Genomic DNA, 27,110 nt, shown 5'->3' with positions numbered 1-27,110 from the left:
TCAGCTAACTGCTTTCCGTGAATGCAGACACAGTCAAGGTGATAATTTTCTTCCCATTACAGCAAGACTGAAACATATCCCAAAATATATTAAAAATATATATTTTCCTGACAGATTGTGCTATATATCAGAGGTTTACATTTTTGCTGCAATATAAATTACTAATCTCTGAGGGTTTTCCTGTATTCTCCCAAGTGACTGATCAATTGAGGAATGGTTGGTAATTAGTAAAAGGATATGTTAGGTAACCTTTTAAACTCCGTTCCACAAAGGCTTTCTTGGCAAGACACATACACTACATTTCATAAAAGGATCGAGAGGAATGAGTATTGAAATGGAAGAAACTGACTTTTCAGCTTTTGTAAAGATGCCACCAGCACGTCTGCAAGTAGAAGTGGAGGAAGATCCACCATAGTGATATAGACTGCATCTGTAAGAAGTGACCATTATACTGTGTATATATATTGTACTGTAATACTGCAAGAGGGTTTTAAAAATCTTTCCACTTTATTTTTTTATGCTTATTAATCAGATACCGTTACTTATTGCAGTTGCAACTATGCACTTGTATAAAGCCATAATGTTGAAGTTCATATCATTCATACTTGTCTATCAGAAGCTGCATGTCAGTGTTCAGCAGCTAGTATAGGTTTGAAGTATATACTAGTTTCAGCTACATCACCATGGGCAGTCCTGTTGTACCTGTCTAATTGCCTTAATTTAAATTTTTTTCAAGTTTTTTTTGCCCATTCTTTCTATTTAAGGAAAAAGAAAGTTTACCAGCTCTTAGGATGCAATTTTGCTTTGTGGCAGAAAAAATAGTGCACTATTTTTACACCTAGTAAGTATATCAGTGTCAGCCTATTTTGAATGTATATGACTGGTTTTAAGGGTGGAGAAGTGTTGGTTACAGAAACAATGAGAGCATGGGATTTACCAGACCATTTGCTTGTACGTGTAACTGCTCGTTCAGCCCTTTTTACAAACCTCAATACTAGTTATTGACTTATATTAACCCTCATTAAGTGCTATGAAACTTCATTTTGCCTTGTTTTTGCATACTCTCCTAGATGTGTTTTTTTGTTTTGGTTTTTTTTTTTTTTTTAATTTCTGGAAAATAAAAGGATCTGTGACTATTTTTACATTTCACAACACAATATCTGAGGACTGTCACAAACTTTAAGAAAAGTAAAACATACTGTAGATGTATTTTAAAGTTTTAATATGGTTCTCTAGCACATAGCTGTAGGCATAGATAAATATTTCAGTAGTGTGTTTTGAGAACTGTTAGCTGGGAAGAAAGGGCCTCAGAGGCACTTAATCTGACTCTTTTTTTTAACTTGGAGTTGTACAAAAAATATAATTTATGTGGGCTCATTCATGATGTGTTCCTAATTATCCCAGAAAATGCATGTTTTATACAACTACAGTATGCATTGTTAAACATATTGACAGTAAAAAATGTAGTCTCCTATTTGGTCTCTTTATATATATATAAATATATATATATATTTAGAATATATATATATATAAAATATTGTGTGGGAGTGCAGTAATTTAAAATATGATCTAACACTTCAATGAAGGAGGACATTTCACTTTAAATTTTTGTTTGTTTGTTTTTGTTTTTAAAAGAGTGTTGAAATGTTTGGAAGGATAGGACCATGTTTTATTTAACACTATCATGAAAAGTGGACTTGGAAACACTGAAATACTGAAAATTAATAAATATATTTACATTTTGTAACCTTTACTACAGTTCAGCTTAACAAAGCAAGAATGTATTCAGTCTCCTGTTTATGCACTCACAAAGTAAAATGTTGTTTGTGAGTTCTTAAATTCAAAACTAAAACTTCCATATAATCTCTGTTAGGTATTATAACCCAGAGCACAGCAACAGTGGTTTTTCCCTGCTTGTTTTGATTTACAGAAGTACGGTATATTTTTAGATAATGCAGATTTGCATAGAGTACAACATTAAAAATGTATACAGTAAAACTGTTTCCATTCACTGAATGCATAAATATTTTATATATATATATATATATAAAAAAATGTTACATTGTGGGAAGTTCTATCCTTTTCTGAGTTGGAGAATATTATATATATATATTTTTAAATAAACTATTTGAGTAAGGTAAAATAGTTCCTGAACTTGAGAAGCTGGTAATTAATTGAAATATTTAAATACAGAGATAGCTACTGCAGGAGATATGGGAAAGGCAAGGGCTGCTCCACAGGCAGCCGAGCAAAGCTTGTGTGTGGAGGAAATGCAGACTCCACGGGAGCTGTTTGGCAGCGCCTCCGCTGCCGGGGCTGGATCCTTTGCACTTTCTCTCCCTGGCTTGCCCTCATTTACTGTGAATCTGTGGGGCCCTGCTAAGCCTGACATTTAAGGAAATGTACTATATTACAGTATTTGCTAGCCACAGTTTATAAATTCTATGCTTGTACAATGGTCATTAGCTGTACATGCAGCAGGCTCCACTGAGATAGTGTCATGGAGAAATACAGGCTAAGGGGGAGCACTGGGGGTCCTGTGCTCTGACCTCTACCTCAGAGCAGAGCCAACTTAGTACAGGTTCCTCAAGGCCCGTGGTCTGAGGTGCACGAACCTCACTTTGTACCCAGGACACAAAAGGCAGAGCTGCTCTTCTGTTCTTCTCCCTTATCCTGCTGTGAAATGCAAACAACTCTTTAATGCTAGTTCCTGGAGATTGTGTTGTTTCCTTATTGTCCAGTGGTGACCTTTCAACGTTTTTGAGAGGAGAGCATATTCATGAACGAATGAATATTTTTCTTGAAAGCCACTGATATTTTAACACTTTCTTTTTGTTACAGGGTTGTCCCAAGCAAACAGGACATTTTTATGGCCTGAATTACTTATCTATAGAAAATTCTCTCATTGCAACTCCTTTTGTCTCACAAGAATAAACAAGTAGCATAGCCAAGCTGCAGATTAATCTTCTGGAAAAATCAGGGGTCAAACTTGGAGCCAGAAGCTCAAGGCACTTGTAGGGAAGTTGCTCCTTAGTCCCCAGTCCAAGAGCTCACCAGCACAGGACAGGCAGACCGCATCAGAGTTACCTTGTCAGGTGTCAGAAAGACCTTTCTGCAATGAGATTTCCACTTCTGTCCTAGTTGTGTGCTGCAATTCCCTACCTCTTGTGGTTCCTGCCAAAGTGCAGCCCCTCCCAGCACTGTCAGCAATCCAGCACCAGTCTGCTTCTAACTAGAGGAAGGCTCTGGTGGTTCATGTGCTTCTGAGCACAGCTGATGCTGTAACCAAAAACATGACATAGAATTACAGTACAATGTAGGACTTGAGAACATGCAAAAGGCTCAAGGATCTTGGCAGTGACAGGGGCCAAATTTAAAACATGACTGAAATTCCACTGCAAGTGTCTAAAGCTCCTACTGCCTCGTGAAAATACTGAACCTCCTAGATTTTGCAGGCCATCAGTGGCTCTCTGAAGGCACCAAGGCCAGGAAAGCTGGCACTGAAATTATGTGCTTTTTCTCTTTAGTTTCTTTTTAGTTTCTCATGTCAAGTGATCATTAGAAATTTGAGCATTTCTGTTTGTAATCTTACAATGTATGAGTTTCCCATCTAGTTTTGAGAGAATCATCCTTGGAGAGGATTATCTATTTTGGTCTCAAGTGCCTTTACCTGTCCTGTGCTTGTGAGGTTGTATTTGGGATGCTGCTGTGTAAAGGGGGAACTTACATGAAAGCAAACTTCTTACCTGGATTGCTCCTAAAAACCCTTAATCACCTCCTTATTCTATTCTTGAGGCAGAAGAACGTAACAGTACAAGGTCCAGTTCAGTGAACTGGAGTATTTCAGTCTCCTCCACGTTCCTGGAGAGTTTGCCTTGACATTCATGTTAAAATAATCATAAATTTATTTTTTCATGTAATCATAGAATATATCAAGTTGGAAGAGACCTATAAGGAACATCGAGTCCAACTTCCCTGCTCTGTACATAAGTACCTAAAACTAAACCATATGGCTAAAAGCATCATGCAGACACTCCATGACCTCTGACAGGCTTGGTGCCTTTTCAGTGCATTACAGTTTTTTACGAACGATCATCTCTGCACATAGTGCACTTTAAATTGAAAACATTATGTCTTATTTTTTAAGATGATCTTCTGAATCATTTAGGGTTCTATAAAAATCCCCAGGATCATAGGGCTTGCCTGCTGCTTTGAAGCATCCCTCATGAGGGTGGGAAGGAGTCTTCTGGATCTTCATAAAAGATGTTGGTGGAGTGGTTCAGAAACTACAATTTGTGTTCTTTGTTGGAGTTGCCAAAAAAGTGGACAGGTGTATATACTCAGACATTCTCATCTGAGAAGTAGGTCTACTGACTTGAGATGTATGTGGCAGAGAACAACACTCAAAACACATCCAGCCTAGTTCCCTCAGAAACTACTGCAATGAATGGAAAAGCTGTAACTGTAAAAACATAGCTCCAAGAAGTGAGGACGTAGAGAAAACAATTTATTGGCACAGGGATGCTAATTACCAGGTCTTATTCATGCAAATTGGGGTTTGGAATCTTTGCCACTTTGTAGGCATGAAGCATTGTTCTCTAAAGGTAAGAAAGCCACATTACTACTTGATATTGCAAGGGTGAAGCCTTGGATTTGACTGCAGCTGTGTCGTGGTTTGATGCTGGTTACATGCCAGGCACCCACAAAAAAACCATCTACTTATTTTCCTCTGCTAGCTGAGCAGAGGAGGGGGAATTGAAAACTTCATGAGTTAAGGATTATTAAAAAAACCACTTTTTGAAAAATTAGGTTCAAATCTTAAATAGTATAAAGAAGATTTATTAGTAACAGAATTAAAAGTAAAAAGGGTAATGAGAACTAAAGCGAACTTTCAGACCACCTTTCTTTCCCCGTCCCTCCCTCTTTCCACCGTCCGCGCAAGGAAACAAAGCATGGGGGTTTTGGTCAGTATTTCACTTCTTAAAAATCTTTCCTCACCATGCTTAAGGAAAGGAGTTTCTTCTGCTGTGCTGTGGGATCCTTCCCATGGGATATAGTTCTCTGCAAACTTTTCTAGTGTGGTTTTAACTTCCACAAGCAGCAGTCCTGCCTGAACCTGCTGCAATGTGAGTCCCTCCCATGGGCCAAGCAGTCTTCCCACAACTGCCTAGCGTGGGCTATTTTAGTTCATGGGGTTTAGTCTTTTAAGGATGAGCTGTTCTAGCTGGGAAGCGAAGGCTCTCTAACAGCAAGGGTCATCTCTCTCTGTCCAAGTTCCTCAGCTTTTCAGTGTCCACACACTCCAGCGCGAGTCTTCTTCACAGGCTGTGCATGGGTATCTGCATCCCCCCATGCACCTCATGAATTACAGGCAAACAGTTTGTTGTATTATAGTCCTTGCCACGGCTTGCAGGAGAATCTCAGCTCCGGTGCTTGGAGCACCTCCTCCCTCTCCTTTTTTTCACTGACCTTGGTGCCGCCATGTTGGTTTTCCTCATGTGTCCTCACTTTTCTTTTTTTTCTGACTTGGAAGAAAGTTGGTGTCTGTAAGTTGCAGTTGAGAGGTTGATCTCGTCGGGGCTCCACATTGGGGAATTGCTCACCATGTCTCTCGCTGCTGGCCACGTGGTCCCTGCCGGCACCACATGGCCGGCCCCGGCCGCGTGGTCCTCATGGGCACTGCATGGGTGGCTCTGGCCTCGGGAGGGCCCCGGCTGCGTGGTCCTGGCCTCGGGAGGGCTCTGGCCACATGGCCCCACTGGGATGGGCCCCAGCAGCCGCCTCACCACCCCTCAGGAGAAGGAAAAAAAATAGCTTCCCATGCTTCTTCCTTTCTTAAATATGTCATCACAGAGGCATTACTAGTCTAATTGGGCTAGTAACCTGCCCATCGTCAGAGCCTTCAGCGATTGGCTCTGTGCCGAACATAGAAGTTTCAAGCAGCTTCTCTCCTGTCCCCACAAAAAACCAGGCTGTGTTAAACCAACACAAGCTGCTTTTGCTCCAATAATCTTGTAGAAGCTGCAGGATTAAAGTGATTTTTCAAAATGAAAGTCAACGAAATGAAAGGTAACGAAGTTTCAGGTAACGAGTGTATGTAGTCCTGAAACCTTAAAGAAATCTGGAAAGACACATTGTCACCCTGAAAAGAAAGGGCAGAGAGTGCAGTAGTTTCATGTCCCTGCAACCCCTACCTGGTTGTTGGAGGAGCTGCATAGAAATGCTTTCACAGCCAAAACAGGTGCATGGGATGCTTGAGTTCTACCACCCCATATTGAGGTCTAGGCCTTCAGTGTTCAGAGACTCTGCTTCTATGCATAGTCTTATATTGTCCCTGTGGGCCTTATAGGTCATCCAGTTCTTGTCATTTGTCATTACTGTTTGGGGTGGTTTTTTGCCCAGGACACTCTTGCACCACTTGGTAAGCATGGCTATACAGCGATAAGTACATCAGGCTTGTGATACCACTGCCAATCCTCTTTTCCTTTGGATCACCAACTGCTTAGACTTGAGGCACTGAATTGCCTCAGATATGTGCTACTTTTTATTAGCAAGTGGTCTGGTAGAAACTTTTTTGGAGCTACCTGAGGTATTAAATCCCACATTATTTTTAAGACTGAAGGAGCTGGGCACCCCACCATCTGAGCCCTGTTTCATATCTGCTCGCCCTGCATTGTCTTTGACCTCAGAAGTTCCATTTTCCAGTAGGCTCTTGGAGCAGGTCTTGCAGCTGGGTGCAGGTCTGGCTGCAGCTTCAGGACTTGCATCTGCTTGGTGGATCCCATGGTCTCACATGTCTGCATGATGTTTTCCAGCATATTACAACCCCTGCTTCCTGGGGGCCACTGCGATTCAGTAGGATCTGTGTAGCCTTCAGTCCACTCTGGAGCTGTGGGAGGGAGGCTCCCCTGCATGCTCTGTATGCTGTTCTGAGCTACAGCAATGGGAGTTATATTACTGGAAGGTGGGCATTTGTGGAAACTTAAAAAAACCAACAAAGCTAAGAGAGAAAAATACCCTCGAGCTCAGCGGGTCCATGAGGACTGTAAGTTGTGCTGACAGTGCATTTCATGGAAAAAAAATTAAAATCTCACAAGATAAGTGACACTCTTGAAAGTCAGACCAGTCTGTATACAGGAATCTCTATACAATCAGCTGTTTGAAGGTGAAAGAATGTCTTCACAGTAATTAAGTGTTTAAAATATGCTTTACAGAAGCTCAATTTGTGCTTCGTTAGAGTCATGATCTACATGTCAGAGACAACACTGAGGCACAGGGTGTGTGTTCTTCCATTCATGATTTTCATATAGTATGAGTCTTGGTACTGCTGGCCAAAGCTGCCACATTGCAAAGCAGAAATCTTGTACATCCCAGAGCAGGCGTATGCACAGATGACTTGCAGTTATAATAAGGTGGTAAGTAGAACTGATTTTCAGCATGGAGCCAATGTTACTACTCAGTTTGAATCAGAATCATCATTAGCTAACTTACCTTGTCACGTTTTAGGCTGGTGCAGGTTGCATCATTTACCAGGATACTTGACAGATGTGATACCACATCTGATAATGTGCAGAATTAGCTGTTTAGGCTTCTGACAATTTAAGACAGTTCTAAGATTGTTTAGGCTTCTGACAATTTAAGACAGTTCTAAGATTAAATGATGAAACAAAACAGGGTATGAACAAAATTGTGGCAATTATTTAAACTGTCCTTCGGGTATCCCCAGTTAAATTTCATCAAAACTATCATGTAAAAAGTCTCTTATTTTACCCCAGCCCAAAGATAGGATTTTTTTGCAATACAGAGGTGGTTGCCCCAAACCACTTCCAATGTAGAATGGAATAGCTGACACCTTTAACTTGAAAATGTCTGTATGTCCTTCTTGCCATTAGGCAGGAAACACCTCAGGTCATATCACCTCAGGTCTGTGAGGCTGGCGAGGTCTTGCAATTGGCTCCATCACAAGTGATAATCTGTCAGATTCTTACGGTGATGTTCACTGTGGCTCCCAGGCACCTGTTTGACCTCAACAGCTGTCATTGTTGAGAATTCTGAAGTGTCCTGGAGAACTCTGGCTCAAAATCAAGCAAATTAAATTCAGTACAAACCGAGAACTGTATAACATCCTATTTTAAGATCTTTTTTTTCAGCTTTCTCACCTTCCAAACTGAGACGTCCTTAGACCATTATTAGTGATGAAGGCAACATTTCATGTTCTGCTTCATACATAAATATGAATGTCAAATATGGAAGAATTTGGAAGAGAGTGGAACAAACCAGGCTGAAGAAAATTTGAAGGGAAGTAATTACTATTTATCATCAGGGAAAATACAGGGCTGGGAAACTACCTCATTTCAGTTATCTCCACATCTGTGGAGCTTTTCATTTCTAATAGTTCCTCATGTGGACTCAGCTGTTATTCCCTTTTTTTATTTTCCCCCTATTACATATGTCACTAAATGGATAATGATTGTTTGGTGGAGGAAGAGTAATTTTACCTCATTTAAAGAACTGAATGAAGGCGTTCTATAAGACTGGGACCAGATAGTTGTGAATTACTTTGTCCAGAGTCAAACTACACTAAAATCCATCTCTGGATCTGCAGCAGTTGGGGGGTGTCGCTGCCTCCCCACCACTCCTTTGTCTCCTGTTTCAGTAGATCAGATGAGCAGAGCCAGGATCGGGAGCAGCCACGTGTACAGTGTAAGGCAGCGACAGAAGCTCCTGAGCAGGCCAAGCAATAGCATCCCTTGCTGGATTGGAGCAGCACAAGGAAAGACATCTGTGTCCACTTCACACAGAATGCCCAGTGTTAGGGAGGCCCATAGAGTGGGGAGAGGATGGTTTTGCATTTGTGTTTAGTGTTCTGTTCACTGAGGACAGTCTAGAAAAAATAAACTATACGTATCTTCTACTGTCCACATCCTCACTGTCAGACCTGCAGCCTGCTGTCTCTGGACTCACATCCTCATTCTTTCGATAGTAAATCTCACGGTAAATGTTTTTCTCTCAAGCTGAAGTGAGCTTGTAGCTTACCTCTTGCCAAATCCAGTCACAGTTCATCATCTCCACTGCTGGAGTATTTGGGGTTATTCAGTGGACTGTACTGGAATTCAGATCTTGTCTTTTCACCGGCAAGGAAACTCAAAGTTTCTGAAAGACCTGACAGGACCCACACTTTGTCAGCCAGGGCAGGACAGGCTGTGTTGCCTCATGAGCGTGTTGTGAACTGGTGCCATTAGACACCGAGTGTGTAATTCCACACTTGTACAGCATCTGTGAATGGAGTTGTATTACTTCCAGCCCTGTGGGTAAGAGTTGCTTACTGGCTTACACCCACTGCCATAAATCCAAGATGCCTTCTCTGCCTGCTTTTGCCCAGCTGCAGCATTATGCAGCAAACACCCTCCTTGTGTCTGCCCCCCTACTGGTGAATGACAAGTTTAACAAGATTTATCCTGCCTATGTATTTGTCTAAAGCTGTTGCCTTTAATCCAGCCACTGAGAAGATTATTCTTTACCTACTGGAAAGCACAGGGTCTGCGCTTTCGTGGGGCTTGTCTGGAACTTGAGTGTGCATCTGTTTATGAAAGTGAAAGAAGTTACTCTCTGATCGGGGAAAAAGTGTGTAAAACTATTTACTGCTGCTTTCTGATTTGTTCCATATCTCTTGCAGATTGAATGAGAACTCATGGTCCAGCTTTCCAAGTCCACAAAATTACTTTACCTTAAGCTCATGAATTACCCAGCTTTGTTTGTTTTCCTCAATCTTTTTTTCCCCCTAGGTTTCTAAGGTGATTTATTCAAAATATGTTAAGTAACCTATTAAGAACTGTTCTTAAATGCATTTTCAGTATTTTATGATAAAAAAACAATTTGAGGTGCTGATTCTCAAACCAGAAATGGAGCAGCTTCACTTTGCTACAGCATCACTCAGGAGTATGAAAGATGTCAATGACAGAACAGGTTTGGACTCCATACAAATCTTTCCCTATCAAGAAAAAGCTTTAGTTAAAAAGCAAGTGTGGCTTTTTTCATTTTAAGATGCTGAAGCTCTTTAGCATTTGGCAGGTCAATATTCAACCTATGCTTCAAGTGTTAAGGTGAAAGCTGCCCATTTATGACCTGTAATGAATATTTAATTTTCTCTCCATATATGGAAACAGAATAAAAACTCAAATGCAATGAAAATTAACTGTAAGAATGACACTATCAGTCTTGAAGAATAGCATTTATTAATATCACCTGGAAAATGTATCACATGCCACCTGCCACCATTTAGACCACTTGAGATACTTTACATAGCTTTAGTAAAATCAGAATGTTTACAATTAATCTTTCAACCAACATAGAAAGATTTATCCATTTTATTGGAGCAGTAAAAAATGCTCATCTTTGACTTGTTCTCAATAATGTGGGATACTTGAAATCAGTGCCCACAGACAACATCTCTTCCCAGCCCTTCCCACTAAAATTTAGAGTGCACGAAGCAGCTGTTTTCTGATGGTGAAGGCCCCACTCCAGTTGCTGCGTGTTCCCTGCCAGAAACATCTCCTTCTGCAGATCTCTTTGCTCCACAGCCGTCACACAATTTAGAATGTTTCAAAGAAAACCTGCTTCAAATGTAGTCAATGCAGTCCTCCCATAGTTTTCAAGGGTGTTGGGTTCAAGGGTGCCTTGGTTTTTAAATGCTAATCAACAGAGTACTGTAAGAACTCTTTTGAAATGTATCTTTTAATTTTGGAGAATGTAATGAGAAATTAAGGCAAGCTATATGATTACTAATGTAACTTTTGGCTGTGAAGGCAGTACCTCCAAAACCAAAATCCCCTGTTAATAGTTGTCAAGAGTATCCTTTCCCCTTTTTTAGTGTAAGTACTACAAATGGATCAGAATTTCTGAAGTAAAAGTTTAAGTGAAATCTATGTTCTTCAACACACTTAGCACTGACAGGTTAAAAATTCATGAACCACAGAACAGTATCACCAAAACCTGACAGCTATGGGAGATGAGTCTGCTGAGATGCATCAAGGTGCACATGTCACTGTCAGTATGGATGGTGTCTGGGAACTCTGGGTATTGTTCCAGGAACTTTTGCTTGAACAACATTTTTAACTGTTGGTCACAGTTTCATTAAATTCCCATACATTCTAGTCCCTGCTGTTCCCAAAACAGTATGTTCAGTGAATGAGAGCTCAGGTTGAAAAAGAAGAATTCATAGTTGAGTTTTTGCTCTTATCTGATAAAAAACTGGGTATACTGAAGAAAGTGACTATGGGTATCCTGTATCAGCTGTATAAATTGTACTATTTAAGTGTTGCATGTAAGTGCTACAATCCCAACTGGACTTGTGACTTAGTAAAAGACATTTAGAACCTTATTCTGGATTGGGCGTTGATTCAGATTTTCTTCATCCTAAAATACAGACAGTTAATGTTGAACTGAGTTGCTTGCAAGAAGACGACAAACATCTGTTGTGGTTTTTCAGTCTTGCAGCAGAAGGATGAGTCAGTATGTTGGTGAAAAATTGATCATGTATAATTGAAGAAAATTGCTTATATGTAACCAGAAAGTACTGAAGTGATACCAGAATATATATACATCTAATTATGAAATACCTTGTAGTAAAAAAATCCAGAGAAAATGTGGCATCAGTGAAACTTGTCTGAAATGACCAATAAAAATATGCTGCTTAAATTATCTTATCAGAATTATTTCTAAGAGAAAGTAAGCATGAATGTACTATACTGCAAGCCTGTAAGTCCTGTAAATAGCAAATAAGTATGCTAAAGAGTAAATATTAGAGAAAGCTTCCTCAATCTTTGAGGAATTCTTAAATTCTTTAAGCTTAAGTGTATTTTATTTCATGGTAATGATATGTGTGCTGATGAGTGTCTTCTAATCAGTCTTTTTAGTCTTGCTGTACTGCAGGATTGTGGCTGTGACCCAAATATTGAGAATGAGCATGATTATGAAACGGATGAGAACTAAAAGGGAAAAAAAATACTGTAAGCATAAATAAAAAAAATCAACTGCTGTTACAACACTGGTTTGTAAACTTGCTGGTATACAGACAGGCTGGTTCACATTCTGAAACTCTTTTCAGCCAATTAGTTTCAATTACCATATTCAGGAACCCACACATTCTGAGCATGAATCCAAGAGGAAAGAGCAGTTAGCACTTGATCACTTTCAGCGATTGCTCAAATTTATACACTGCAGTACCTTTAATTCTTTTGTAACCAGAATAGTACAAGCATGACTAGCCTCGTATAAATTTATATTTACACCAAAAGTTAAATTCAGAGTCACAGCTCACATGTCTTTTATAGCTGCACGTGTTGTTTATAATAAAGGAACTACTCTCTACTGCCATCTCTTAAGTTTAGACTTTGAGAGACAGGAAATACTTGTATCTGTTAGATTTTAGTGACAGAAAATCTGACAACTTACAAAAAAGCAGTTTTTCAGTACCTGGGTTAACTCAGCTTCTTTAAAAACCATAACAGCATAGTACCTCAGCCTGTGAGAAGGTATTTGAAGTGCAGGTATGTCTCATGTCCATTTGGTACATGGCATGTTCACAGAAATGTACACAAAACTTTGTTTCAGAATTATGTGATATCTGACAGTTTCATAGGTGTGGATGTGTTCAGTGTTGCAACTGGAAACATTTTCCATTAGAGCAGCACAGCATCAATGTTTGCTGCTGGCCCTTCCATCTTCCAGAGTGGATGGTGCTGTATTTTAAACAGCAGCTTTACCCAGCGCCAGCTTTGCTTTCCTGGTGTTTCCTCCCTCCCCACAGAGACCTCTCCCTCCCCCTCACTGTAAATGTGCAGTTGTGGGTGACGTGGGCTCAATACCTGATCCTGACTAAATCCCTGCCTGTGCATTTTGCCAAATTTTTGGTGACCCAGTTAACTGCACAGCCCCACGAACTCCTTACTTTGGCAAAGGAAAAGCAGCAAGCACTGGGGTGGAAATGTAGGCCTGAAATGGGACTTCCTTTTCCAGTGAAAGAGACATTTGAAATGCTTGTAAAGCTACAGCTTTACTGGGCTGCTTAAAAAGTACAAAATCCATTCAAATGATGCTTCTGATGAAATAGCAGTTTTGAACAAGAACAAGGAACCACCAGATAAAGTACAAAGGGATTTTGTTACTGTTCTTGCATCTACCAAGTCTTGATTTTGAACTATGTATTGAAAAATCTGTGACACTTCCTAGCTCTTGCAGTTTTCTCAGGATGGTAAGAAGCTGTTAAATAAATTTGCCTTATAATTTGCTGCAAACTATATATTTTAAGTCAGGTTTTTTGAGTTTCTTATCAGCCTACCATTTCATTTTTAGCCTGCCATAAACTTTCTGAATGTTGGACCTAAAACTATTCACATACTAAGCTGAACTTTAGTTTTCTAGAAGAATTCTTTCATTTACAAAGTTGTCAATAAGAAACAGAAATACTTATTATTTGAAAATCTCATTCAATTACTACAGATTTTTAAAGTAGCATTTTACTACATTTATTTATTAAAATAGTAAATATTTTAATGATTTATTCTGCTATTTTTAGAATTAATTTTGTAGTGCTTTTGCCTTTTGAGAAAAAAAAAAAAAAGACTTTTGGACCAGTTGTACCATGTGACAAGCGTAAGCAGTTTTTTGGTTTTATTTTTTTTCTTGATGTCTTTGCCTGATTTGTAATCCTGTTTAACTCCTGCCCTCACCATGCTAACCTACCACATTCATGGTTTGTTCTTCTGAGACCTTCTAGCTGTTTTACAAAACAACTAAAAACTACTGTGACAACTGTTCCCTTGGAAAGGCCGAGAATTCCACACTTCACTCACCTGCGAGATCATTCGTAGTCATTACAGTTGTAATAATCCTTGCTGTAAATTGAATGAATTCTGATTAGTGGAACACATTTGTACTTTAAAAAAAATTATGAAATACCTATTTTTCAACAGAGGATATTCTTGCATGAAAATATACACTGCACACATTCCCACTTTTAGTGCATCCACTCTTTACCACTCTGTAGCTTCAGAGATCAAGCTCTCAAACTGACCAACAATGTATTAAGGGTCTTTTTAAATGAGAAAATCACAGATACAATTTTTTTATATCTATCACGCTAGATTGGATGTGGTCAGTTTACTGCTTTTCTTTCTGTTCAGCCCCTCCTTCAGTACTACACCCACAGATGAGATAGCATGACTTAACCATTGTGAATGTTACATGTGCCTTCAGGCTTTGCAAATACATGGAATTCAGCTTCCCCTCTCACCATGAACCTAAATGTTAATTATTTCACACTTGTAGCAGACTAAAAGCACTTACAAAGTTTGCTGCCATTACTCAGAAAACATACCATATTGACTTTTTTTCATGTAGAAATAGATCCAGCATCACTGTGTTTTATAGTGAGAATATTTTAAGCAAGTTTTGTGAAGATGAGAAAGGCACTTCTGACAAACAGCTGTAGAACTGTTCATGCAGACCACTGGGGAATTGCCACAGGAACTCCACAAATGACTGTTCATAAATTCTCTGTCAATAAATCTAATTACAAGTAGCCATATTTAAAGGTATTTAGCATTAAGTGTGTATTTATTTGTAGACAGCTTTTCAAAAGTAGCATTGTCTGATTGTATACCTGAAATTTTAGCACCTTTTCATGCTGGATCATTAGTAACTTCATTAAATCATAGAACATGGAAATCTTTTCCTCATAAAGACAGCCTTTCATTTATTTCTACTCAGCTTCCCTTGGCCATATTCACACTTTAAGTCATCGTTTTTTATCATTGGTGTCAAAGATAAAACTTGTTTTCAAGAGACTGTGGTATCTGAGTCCCAGGAGTTGGCACTGAGGGAAACTAAGGCAAGATCTTTACCTACTATGATTGAGTAAAGACCTAAGAAAAGAGGCATTAGGAGAACTCAGTACTTCACACCAAGTTGTCTGTAGCTTACTTGCACAGGTGTATGCAGACATGCCCCAGGTCAGGGCGCTCGCTTGTCCAGAGTCTTTGGTCTGCCAGAGATGCTGCAGCTGAACAAGCTTACTGGCTGCACTGACAAATGTGCACAGATTCTGAAAAGCAGGTTAAAAAGAGAGAGAATCTCTACCTCTGCCACTGTATTATCTGAATAGGAGCAGCTTTTTCATTTAGAATTAAAAAGAATCAACACTTTTCCAGTATTTGGCAACTCAAGTGCTTCGGCTTAGTAAGAACAGTGAAGCAAACACTGGAAGTTGCCAGAAACGAGGGACTCATTTATGAGGTACTGCCCAGCAAGAAGGTCAAAGAGCACAGTTGCTACTGTTGGCAAATGCTTGATAGAGGCAAATACAACAAGAAGCAAAGAAACAAAAAAGCTTCTCAACCTGCTCCATAAAAATGTTTATAGCAGTCAGCTAAAATGAGACTGACCTAGTCTAAACAGCAAGTTGATTCAGACCATCTGTTACCATTATGTCTGGCAAACCAAACCATAATGGAATGAGAACGTTGACAAGAATGTGTGGAAAATTAGTCCAGTTGGAGGGAAAAAATAGTAACAGGAATGCACTATTCACTCTGTCACCCTTTTAAAGGGGATTTTGCAAAGGCAGCAGGTAGAGAGGACTCCAAACACGCCTTTGTGCCATGCCTGGATTTCTGCTGCAAGTAAGGATCAGCGTAAGGCTTAGAAGCTTTTTTCCCCATTTGTATCATCTTTGGCACTAGCAGATCCAGTTCATCTCAACTGCATTTTTACTCTCTCCTGCTAAGAAAAGACCATCTTTAACCTATGTAGGCACTATCAAATTATACTTTTCTTGCAAAATTGTATGACTAAAGGAGAAAAAATAAATACTTCACAATCCCTGTTTCAAATGCTTTGACTCATGCTTTATTCTCTTCCTCTTGTGTTAAAGGTTATTGGTTGGGATTACGACATTAGGACTAAAGTGGTAATAGAATTTCAACATTTTAAGTATTTGCTAGTTTTAATTAAGACACCACCAAGTAACAACTTGTCTCAGAACATACCTTTCCCCCCTCCCCCCCCGAGTCTCTCTTTCCAGTGTTGTTCTCCAGCTACTCACAGAAGAACCACCTGTATCTGAGAACTGGTTGGTTATTCTGAAAGCTAACCTAAATGATGAATTCTTCCAAGGACATATATATGTATATGAGAGAGTCCACTAATAAGGACTTCCAGAAAAAAAAAAAATTTCATATGAAGATCTAATTTCAAATAATCATGCAGCACTTACCATGGCCAGGTCTATTATCCACTTCTGCAGTGTTAGCATGTACCAGCCCACCCAAAATCTTATATTACGTTAAGTTTCATAGCACTGAAAATTATAGGATACAAAGTTCTCAAAACTGCCTGAGGAGTAAGATTTTTTTAAACATCTGGAAAAAATCTTATTGGAACTTTTTAACAGACTATACAATCCAGATAAAACATATTAAGAACTCGTTGAAACATTTAAGTGTTCTATTTTGCACACTGTCTTTGGTCAAATAGTGTCTGGAGTTTCTCAAAACCTGCTCCAAAGCAAAGACTTGAGATTTAAACCCAAGTCCTATTAAAAAAAACACCAAACACTGCTATCTTCATTGTAGTAAGTACAACCTGCATGGGTAGGAATCAAAGAAAAAAAATCTGTCGTTTCTACTCTGCATCCCTGTAGAAAAGATGTAAAATTAGGAATTGAGTTTACTCTTTATCAGTTGGGAGCCTTCTAAAGCAGAGCAACATATAAAGCTTACTTCCTGTAGAGATTTTACTGTGATCCCAGATATCAGCACAGGAATGTGGAATACATGTTGAGGGGTGCCTGAGAATGATTTTCAGTAGTCGCACACAAGAAATGATGACATAGCTGCTATGCAAAGAACTACCAAACAAGCCACATAAACCAAACCTCCCAGATTTCAAAGGATACACAACTGCATAGAACAAAGCTCGTTTTGCTTTTCCACTGAAATGCATAATGCAGAAAAGGAGAATGACATCTGCAATAAACAAAAGATGGCTCGTCACATAAGGGACTGAAGGGACCCAAACACAATCCTAGACAGTTCCACTGGGCACGAGGTCAGTGGAAACTCCTTTACAGCTTTTGTCTCTCAAATGTGACTGATGACCAAAATGCAAGCTCCAAAACGAAGCTTTTCTCAGAGTCTGGAGTGTTTAATATGTTTCTCTCCCATGTCGAGGCACCGGATAAAGGATGAGTTTACACTGCAATTCTGTGTAATAATTAGGTCCTTCTCCTCTACCTGACTATCTCTTTTAATGAAATTTATAAGAATTCAGTTTTATGTGAGATGTTCATTCCCTCTTCCCCCCAACTCCAGCGTCACTGCAGTGGAGCACTGTACCTACATGCAGAGCCTTGGAGTGCTGAATGAGCCCCATTTCGTTTCCAAAACAGGGCTTGCAAAAATTACCTTGTGCAATGATGATGGGATACTCCAGGTACGTCTCCAGGGGGTAACCATAATAGATCTGGTACCTCAGAAACACAAGGAAGCTGAACAGAGAGATACAAAACAATGTGACTGCACAGAGGGACACAAAAACGCCTTCACAACTTTTATACTGTTTTGGTGGTGCCGAAAGGCTCCATGTAAGTGTAGCCCTTGCTGTCAAACTGATCAAACAACTGATCAAACACAGAGCAAGCCTGATCATTCTGTATTCTACTTCTGTTACCCTCAGATAGAAGAGAGCTGCCCACACTTCTTGTCGAGGTCTGTATGTCACAGTTTGTAAGGCATAATTTTATTAATTATAACTGATGCGAAAGAAATAAAGGCTTCCAGACCTAGGAGATACCTTCTCTCTGCAAGAGCCTTGGCACCTCTAGGATAACTCTGATTTCTTTATTTATGTCTGTAGTTCAATTTATACATTAAGCAAGTTTTACAGGGGTAGAAAATGTCTTCCAAGCTGTCTAGACTATACTGCTATGAGATTGCCCCGTGTAGCTCTACTGGTCAGACTGAGAGTCTGTTTCCAAGTACACCAAACAATGGCAATTTTCCTTCCTGACATTCCACAATATAGTACCTAAAAGGAACTGAACTTTTATTATGTTTTCTGTACTTCCAACCCCCCTGCAAGTCCATGGGGGTAGATAGAAAATTCAAAGCTGTATAGAAAACAGAAAAGACTCTTAGGGCAGTTTTACGTAAGAAAAAAATTATGGTTTCTGGTGTAGAAAAATGGCAAAAGGAACTGCCTGCCTTGTAAGAAACTGGCTTTTACAGTATTCAGAATTTAAATATCTGAACTTCCTAGAAGTGCTATTTGATATAGAGTCAAATTAGACTCCTGGCCATCAGCACCATGTTTCTGTGTCACTCCTCTCCTGGTCATCCATGTTGATTTCACAGAGCCAGCCCAGCTTGTACTGTTAGTCACACTGCTCACACTGCTCCCTGCAACTGGATTCAAAGTCTTTAAAGGTAGAAGGATAAATAGTCTACTAAATATACAAACAGTCACAATAAATGTTTCAAAGTAGATCAGAACCTGCAGTGGTGTGGGCACCGTGGTTCTCACACAGGTGCTGAGGAGACATTTCCAGTTTCTCCAATGCTCATCTCGAACATTACTTACAAAGCCTTTTTAATGCATACCAATGCACACGAACGATAAAGTGCTGCCACCGCTTTTTGTCTGGGGCTGTGGGCTCAGTTTTCTCTGCTGGAACTCCAATTTGCTTAATTTACTCTGAGGTGTGTTAAGGGTAAACAGCAACAACAGGGGTTCAGTGCTGTAGAGAGAGGCGGGCGGGGAGCGGCCACAGCGGAGGCTGAGGGGATTCTGCACAGGTCCACTGGAGAGGTGTCTGTACACCTGAGCTGCGGCCCTGCCAGGACACACGGCACAGGCACCTTCAGAAACACCACGCCGGTTCTGTGAGGGGATTTTTCTGAATAAAACCCCCTTTCCTAGCTTGGTGCAGGGAGCTGGCAGCCATCCGGCTGGATGTTCTGCCCACCTCCATCCCTCACTTCGGACAACGCAGGGCTCTTCAAGGTATTTTCTCTCACTTGTACCCACGCCTGACCGTGCACACACGGAGTTTATTTATTTCTCGTTTCAAACAATCCTCTTTAAGCAAGATTTAATAAGCCTAGCCCATTTAAGCTTATTACAGGCTCACAAGTCCTTGGAGTTTGACACGGCTTGTAATTTTCTTAAGGAATTATTTAAGTCTTACTGATTCGGGCGAGGGAAGCCTGTCTGACGAGTACAACTACCTGCACAACAGGGCACACGAGCCACGGAATGACCTAAACACGCGGCTTACACCCTCTGCAGCTGCTATATCCACCGACATGGGTGGCCCGGGATTGTTTCGGGCAAGTTAAAAAAGCCGAGTTTCCCTTTAAACGGCAACGCGGAATTACTGAAACAGGAAGTTCCTGCCCGAAAGGCTCTGTGGGTTCAGCTGGCGGGGCTGGTCCTGAGCTCCAGGGTGGGCGATGTGACACCGAGGGAGCGGGGTCTGCTCGCCGCCCTTCAGCTTACCCTGATGCCTGACCTGAGCCACGGACGAAGGAATTAATCCCTGGCTGCCGCAGCAGCCCCAGAGTCCCGCACCCCCGGCCGAGGGGACCCGCGGCTACAGCGGCCGGTCCCGCCGCAGTCCCCGTGTGCCCCCGCCACCTTACCCGGCCAGCTCCAGGAGGAGGCTGCCCACGCTGAGTCCCCACGCCGAGCCCGCCTGCAACACCGCCACCAGCTGCGGCAGCTTGATCACGGCACAGACGGCCCAGGTTGTCAAGTTCACCAGGTCCAGCAGCCCCGGCGCCATCCCGCTGCGGCGGCCCGGGACGGGAAACCCACGGAGCGGCGGGCGGGGTGTGGGGGAGCCCGCCCGGAACGGTGGCGCCGGCGCCGGGGCGGCCCTCACGGAGCGCTCGGGGCACCCGCACTGCCCGGGGCACGGGGAGGGGAGGGCCGGGCCCGGCGGGGCATCTGCGGCCCCGTCGGGAGGGGAAGTGCCACGGTCACCCCTGGCCCGTGGGACCGAATACCGCGGTGACCGGGGGGACACTCGGGCCGGCTCCGGGCCGCTGGTTGAGGCCTCTCCGCATGTGACTCCCTCGGTGACCGGTCCGAGAAACGCTCTGCTCCGGGTTCAGAGTGTTGGTCCTGGAATGATTCTGTTAGCCTAAACATCCCCAGAGCAGGGATGATGTGATGCTCTGCCGGCCATGGGCCGTGTTCACCCCGGAGCAGTGCAGGTCAGCTCCGGCTTTGGAGCTGCAGGCTGGAGCTCAGTTTTCTCCCCCAAAGTGGAGTCCCGAGTGCTCCAGCGCCCCTCGTTTTCAGGCCACTCTCTCTGGATGGCTGTGGAACGAATTCCTGCAGCAGGGATCGCACGGGTCTGACAGCAGCACTTTATTTTTACAGGAAAAATGTGCAGCAAAATTAAAAGTTGCTAAATGCTGGGTTTGTCAGATGATAGCGAAGTTGGCTGAAATAAACTTTCTAACACAATTTGAAGTCTTAGAAAGCAGGCATTCTTTATTTGTGCAGGACACAGTGGATCTTTATTTATTCTGTGTGTGGAGCGAGACTTTACAACGGGGTTTTTATTCATTAAAACTATACATATTCATTAAAACGTGTTTCTTATTTAATATATAAATCTCATTTTTCTAGAACTAATTTGCATGCATCCACCTCTTACTGGAAGTTTATGGTGCTGGAGGTTTATTAAGAGGGGTCTCTGGTGGTTGTGTTCACAGAATGCTTCGATATTAAAAGTGACTTTTCCTTGAGCTTTTCTTTGTGTATGCACTGTTGTTTCTTGTTATATGATTTCCTAAAGAATCACTGTAGGCCTCCTTATCCATTGGTTCCAGTTACATTTATCATCCTGTGTGCATACCTTTACATTCTTTTATCTTTTTTTTGCCAGTTAGTCTTTCAGCAATTTCAGGGGAGCTGAAAATTTTTATTCTTTAGGTTATTTATCACAGGTTATTGGAGATGGAGCAGCTTCTCCAGAGCATACACCTACCCACCATACACAGTTATACACAAAAATAGTAAAGCTTTTGTACTTCTCAGCTTGTCAGAACTAAATAAAGGTTATCCAAGGAGTACACATTTGTACTGATTACACATGGACAGAATCTTGACTCTTTTGTGCCTACATATGGCCAGGACTGCTCAGACTATCAAATCCACACCATTAATTCAGAGTTTTACCTAGAACATAATTGCTTTAACATGAGAGGTCATTCGCAGGCATAGCATTTCGTCTTTTTCATTTTAATTTTAACAACAGTTGTATTTCACTATGACCAATAGTTCTTAAAATGGCTTAAAACAGGTATATTACATTAATTCCACAAACCCTTAGTGGTATTTTAAAACAGCATTACTAATTCTTAATTTGTAAATCGTGTTGGCCTTTGTGTAATTCAGTCATAAAATGAAGCAGGTATGTAGAAATACATAAAATCCCCAAACTCAGAAATAAATAGCCCCCCAATACAAAATTCTAATGTAGAAACTTTGTTTCTGTTAATACAATTCAAAATAATCAAGATTTTCGAAGACCATAAGCTAAAAGAAACAAAGAAAAATTGAGTTCACTTTAAATAATAACTGTTCCAAGATTTTCTTGATAAACTGAGTTCTTGACATTGTGGGAGCATTATGTACTTGAAAATGAGTTGAAAAATTATACAAGATGAAGTTACCTCGTTTAAAGTTAGGTCTGAGGTGTAGATGTGTCTGTCATTTCAGATAATCTGAGAATAATAGAGAAATACCTAAGGTCGAAGTTGCATATCTGCACTACTGTGTGGATGCTGATCCAAAAAACCTATAAAATTGTCAGCATTGTGTACTGCCTTCTACCTTTCTAGAGTAATCAAGAAGCTGAGCTGACTTCAAACTATTGAGCATGTCTGTGACCCCATTTTATTCAACTGATTTTATATTTAAGATGACATTAAGTATTTAGCTTTAGTCAGCATTTTACCTTTTTAAAGAATACATCTTGCTTTGCATTGCAAGCAGTCAGATAAACAGAATGATTCACCATCCTTCCCCTGCCCTGTCTGCGTAATGGTCCCGCGCTGCATCTGTTCACTTGCCCACGTGAGCTGCAGCTTAGGGAAGGAACAGACGTCAGTACTGGGCAGCCTTGTCCAAGGTTATGACAAAAAAATTTAATCTGTGAGCAATATAAGAAATTCTTCCTAGTCTAAATGTTTAGAGTATTTAGTTCTACGTCAAATTTCAGATTTGTTAAGTTGCAGCAGAATGCAGAACCACTTCAAATTACAGTTAGGGAATGAATTCGTAGCATTTGAATCTCCAGTGCAGATTGACAGTTCTGCAGCAGATGGGCAGTGGTTTAGCACTGGTGCACCTCAAACGGGAATGCACATGTTGATTCCTATTGAAAATAACACAGAGAAGGAAAATAATCTTCCTGTAGTAACCAAGGACAAAAAGCCAAACCAGATTTTTTCCCCATAATGATGCTGGCTTATCACAGTTGAGTTTTTGAACAGAATAATGCCTTAAATTTTGTGGGTTTGCAAGGAATGCAGAGAGTGCTCTTTTGCTGGTTATTTCCACAGCCTGCCATGCTAACAGGGAATAGTTAATTTTATAGAAAATTTTTGGTTTAAGCTCTAGGTTAAAATAAAGGAGATTCCACAGCTGAGGAACCTGTGTGGATGGGGACAATCCCTGGGAGATGTGTGGAGGAAGGCTGCGGGTGGACAGAGTTGGCCAAGGACAACAGGTTGCAGGAGGCTCGGTTGTTTGCCCAGGGAGTGTGAACACGGTGTGTCAACACATAGAGCCTGGGAAAGAAACCAGAGGAATTGGACATACCAGCACAGTTGCAGCACTGTGACCTCTTTGGGATCACAGGGACAGTATGGCACAGCACACTATCAGTGGGAGGATTCAAGCTTTTTTGGAAAAGCAGACAGGGAAATGAGTGGAAGTTGTGTTCTACACAAAAGTTTCTCTTTGCCTGGAGCTTTCCCATGCTTGTTGGAATAAGCACTGAGCCAGCTGAGAGCTGAGGGGTCAAAACTGGTGGGGAGACTGGCATGGGGAACACTTGGAAGCACCTGCTCTAAATTGTCTGATGAGGAAGAGGAAGCAGATGAAGCTTTAAAAAACAAGAAGGAACTCAAAATTGTAGGCACAGGCTGCTTTGGAATACAAAATTGCTCTGCTATCCGGAGGAGCACCCAGTGGGGTAAAAGCAGCCCAACCAATTTTTGTGGGGCATCAAGAACATTCTTTTTTGATGCAGATGCTGGATTTGTTACTCAAAAACAAAGAAGGGAGGTAGAAAAAATAGGCAATGTGCAGGTAAAGGGCCGCCTTGGCATCAGTGTGTCTCCAGGACCTTGGAATTAAGACCCCAAGAGAAGTAAGGAAGACAAATAGTGGAATAAAGATTCTGGGCTTCAGAAGAACAGAATTTGTCTAGTTCAGGAATTGGTTTGTCAGGACATCTCAGGAACGTGCCATGGGGGCAATGGAGACTACGAGTGTGCGTTGAAACTCGAAGAGAACATGCTCACAGAACAAAAACTGTCTCGTCTGGTGAGTTGGAACTCAAGCAGGCGGAGGAACCGCTTGGCTGATCCAGCAGTGCTTCTCTGAACTCAAACACCAAAAAGGGACGGCTGGGAAGATGGAAACAGGTATGAGCTACTGAGGCATGAGGGAATGGAGTTGAACACTGAACACTGGAACAGTGGCCCAGAGAGGCTCTGGCATCTCTATGGAGATTTTCACAACTGAGCAGGACAAGGTCCTGAGCAACCTGGCGTAATGTCAGCGTTGGCCTTGCTTTGAGCAGGGGCTTGGTCTAGAGGCCTCCAGAGGTCCCTTTGGGCCACTTGGCTGTGATTTCATGTACTTTAGTCCTTAGGCAAGCTGCGTATTTGAGGCCCCATTCTGCCACTAGAGACATCAAGATAAAGACAAGGTAAAAATGATCAAGACTTTAAAACAAAATTAAAGAAGGATGGCTATGATTTTAGGTGCTCTTTGCATTTGGTTGTCTTTGCTGAACACCTGTAGTGCCCAAGGACTGTGAGCTTTACTGATGAGTAGTAGACTGATGCAAAGTTGTCACAAAAACTCACCATGAGGAGGAGGTTATCTCTATACTGAGGCTCCTTGGTGGCATAGTGACACTGCTTTAACTCTTATTTGAAGATCCTTCTCTTACTAAAGAAGTCCAACGGATCCCTGTGTGCTTCGTGTTTGAGTTTACGTTGTACAAATGTGCACGACATGAGTATAAAAGAAACAGTGGAGGTTGCATGTAGTTTGTTGGTTCTCTCTGCAGTATGTTGTATATATTTGTGGCAACTGAAAACATGACCTTATTTATATGAGGTTTACTTGATGTTAGGCTGAACAGAAGCATAACAAATTGAATGAAAGTACTGTAAGCAAAAAACACCCCAAACCCTCTTGACTCAGTGTTTTGTCTGTGAAATGTTTTTTTGAGTTAACAGAAGGCCTTAAGGGCATTCTGGGTAATGGCATATTATCTAAAATAATATTGCTATCTAAAAAGTAGTACTGAAAGAGCCTAGAATGCCAAACACAGATTTTTAAAACCTAACCCAAAAGCCTAACAAAGCTGAGGATCTGTGAGGAGCATAAGAGAAGGAAAATATACTAACTAGTATCCCTTTTAGAAAATCTACGTCAAGCTTTTAGCTCAGAGAGGAGGTTGAGCTGCAGCTTTTGGATCTGGAACTGGTGTTGTTCTAGATCCATACTTACATCTGACTTACCCAAATAAGAGGCTCCAGAAAGAGTTGAGAGTGCAAGTACATGAGGGCAGCAGCCCTTGCTAAGGTCATGGTGTATGATGCCTCCTGCACTCTTGCTAAATGTCTTAAGAGTCTCCCAGAGTGTGCAAATGGATCTGCCAGCACTGAGGAGCAACCACAGTTACAATCATGCTTATTCCAGCACAGAAGATGGTCATCTCACCAGGTCTGAAGCACGACTGGGTGCAGGTTTCACTCTGGCTTTTAGAGGGTTTTTTATGTATCCCAGTGGCAACACAGTGCTAGCAATGTGCCAGCATTCTGTTAAGTTTCGTGGTAGAGAGCTGATGTAAACACTGTATTTTCAGTCCATTTGGCTTTAAAGAAACATAATGGTGTAACAGCTAAGTAGGCATTATGATAGCTGCAGGTGGTTCTAGGCTACATCTGTGGTTTGTTCCTCTTTCTCAGCAACACCTGCAGCTGACATAAGAGTCACTGCATGAATAAATTTGTTAATTCACAGATCATATAAAATATGTTGAGTGATGATGTTTGGTTATTAGTAACTGGGCAAAGCGAACCCACAGTTTAAAGTGAACCCAAATGACATTATTTTTATATTTATTGTGCCAGTATATTTGCACATTACTTCTTAATGCCAGCTGAGACTTTCCTCTGGTCATACTCTGGGTTAAGAGACATTTAATAGAAATTTGCAGTGGTTTTGCTCCATCAGCCTGGCATAAAGGCCTTGTGCTGACGTGAAGCTGCAACCCCAGATACTTGGAAATTCCATTTCTAAGGGCTGGCACTTTTGTAGATACGTAAGTTAATATGGCTTCTCAGAGAAGCTCTGGAAAGGTCACAAGCTGAAGTCAATCTGTGGGATCTATGCCCTGTGACAGAAGAGGGCTGTGGACAGGGCTGTGCCAGCACCTCTTCAGCATTCAGCAGAATTCCTGAGTCACTTGGAAACCCATCTGTGTTTCAAGGAATTTATTGATGCAAACATGAAGTTTTTTGAAGAAGGAAAATATACCTGACATGGATTCAGAGTAGCAAGTAGAGTTTTTAAGAGAGGCATCCTGCTTTAGGAAAGATTTAGTGGTTTCTATCTGTGCAGCATTTAGGAAATGGAACTTGAGGCCCTGACAGATTATTTTTGGTTTCTAAAACCAACAAACCAAAATATACCCCACTTCAGAAAACTGTTGTCTGATTTAAGAGGAACTTTAGTTCAGAAATTTCTTTCTTTGTAGGAGCTGAGCAACACGAATGGGGAAAATTCCTTTAACAGAAAAAAAACCCCAAGAGAGCTCCTAAAACCCCAACAGATATGCACATAATACATACAAACAGATGATGCCCTGACTGGCAGTATTGCCCATCTAATGTTCATACGTAATCATCCTCGCCGTTCCCAGTTCTAGGAATCTTACTGTTCATGTTTAGTAGTTTTCACAGCATAATGAGACCTCTTTGCAGGAAAACCTGTTTAGTTATTTTGTTTACTTTAGAGTAATCTAAAGGTCAAAAAACAGTTTTAAATAGAGTTTCTAAGAAACACAACTGGATTTACAGTCATCACTGATCTTATTAAACAAAACTTTATACTTAAGGTACCATGTGGGAAGTATATACAAAGACTGTTCTAAATGCACAAGGAACACAGATTTATATGAACTTACGTCTTTAAAAAAATATGTATTTCACACTTTTTAAATTTAAATGGAACTAAAAATGAGAACACACAAAATCTGGATGCACTGGAAACACCTGTTCACCAAGGTACAATTAACATTAACTATACTCAAAAATATTGAAGAGAAAGCAATATATATAACTAAAGGAAGAATTCAATCAATATAGCCACCCACTTGTGCTCTTTAACTGAAAGAAATACAGAAAATGAATTCTCTAAGCATGTATAATCCCTTGTTTGAAATCTGGCAACAAAAGGGGAAAAAGCTTATAAAACTGAAGCCTAAGTGATACACCATAAGAATGCTTTACAAGTAACTTACCACACAGTTTAATATTTACACAATCTCTTTGATAAATGGAATTTCCACTGATTATTTACTGATTTCACTACTGTTATAATCTCATGCAATCTTTCTAAGACACTCTGCTTATATAAATAAGGATTAGTTGACAAAGTTAATTATTGTAAAAGAAAAATGACTGCTAAACTTGGGATGAAATTGGAGTCTAGAGATTGTCTCTTTGCTGCCTTGTACTTGCAGGTGCTGAGGCAGTTTTGATTAGGGCCCTGGATATTCCCGGAAGGTCTTT

General features: G+C 40.9%; 2 protein-coding genes across 4 annotated transcripts in view; one reads left to right on the top strand and one right to left on the bottom strand.

The window, feature by feature from the left end:
* The window catches only part of ROCK2 (Rho associated coiled-coil containing protein kinase 2), a 107,287-nt gene extending 95,907 nt beyond the window's left edge, over positions 1-11,380 (top strand). For both annotated transcript variants that reach the window (XM_039569627.1, XM_010393315.4), the window contains one exon: positions 5-11,380. In XM_039569627.1, coding sequence (XP_039425561.1) covers positions 5-8 — 4 coding nt within the window. In that variant the 3' untranslated portion in view covers positions 9-11,380. The remainder of the gene's footprint in view (positions 1-4) is intronic.
* SLC66A3 (solute carrier family 66 member 3) lies at positions 10,217-19,924 on the bottom strand. 2 transcript variants are annotated; one of them, XM_010393314.4, is made up of 7 exons: positions 19,698-19,924; positions 17,463-17,545; positions 16,955-17,024; positions 16,274-16,331; positions 14,983-15,103; positions 13,854-13,895; positions 10,217-11,987 (listed from the first exon to the last, which is right to left on the bottom strand). In XM_010393314.4, exons 1-7 carry the CDS (start codon positions 19,838-19,840, stop codon positions 11,899-11,901), a joined length of 606 nt encoding a protein of 201 aa, XP_010391616.1. In that variant the 5' UTR covers positions 19,841-19,924; the 3' UTR covers positions 10,217-11,898. The 2 variants fall into 2 exon arrangements, with proteins under 2 accessions (XP_010391616.1, XP_019137693.1); XM_019282148.3 differs by having other exon boundaries at positions 10,217-11,415.
* Between the last annotated feature and the right edge of the window lie 7,186 nt (positions 19,925-27,110).

The sequence above is a fragment of the Corvus cornix genome, chromosome 3, assembly GCF_000738735.6.
Source record: "Corvus cornix cornix isolate S_Up_H32 chromosome 3, ASM73873v5, whole genome shotgun sequence".
Lineage (NCBI taxonomy): Eukaryota > Metazoa > Chordata > Aves > Passeriformes > Corvidae > Corvus > Corvus cornix.
This window is presented reverse-complemented; position numbering and strand designations above follow the sequence as displayed.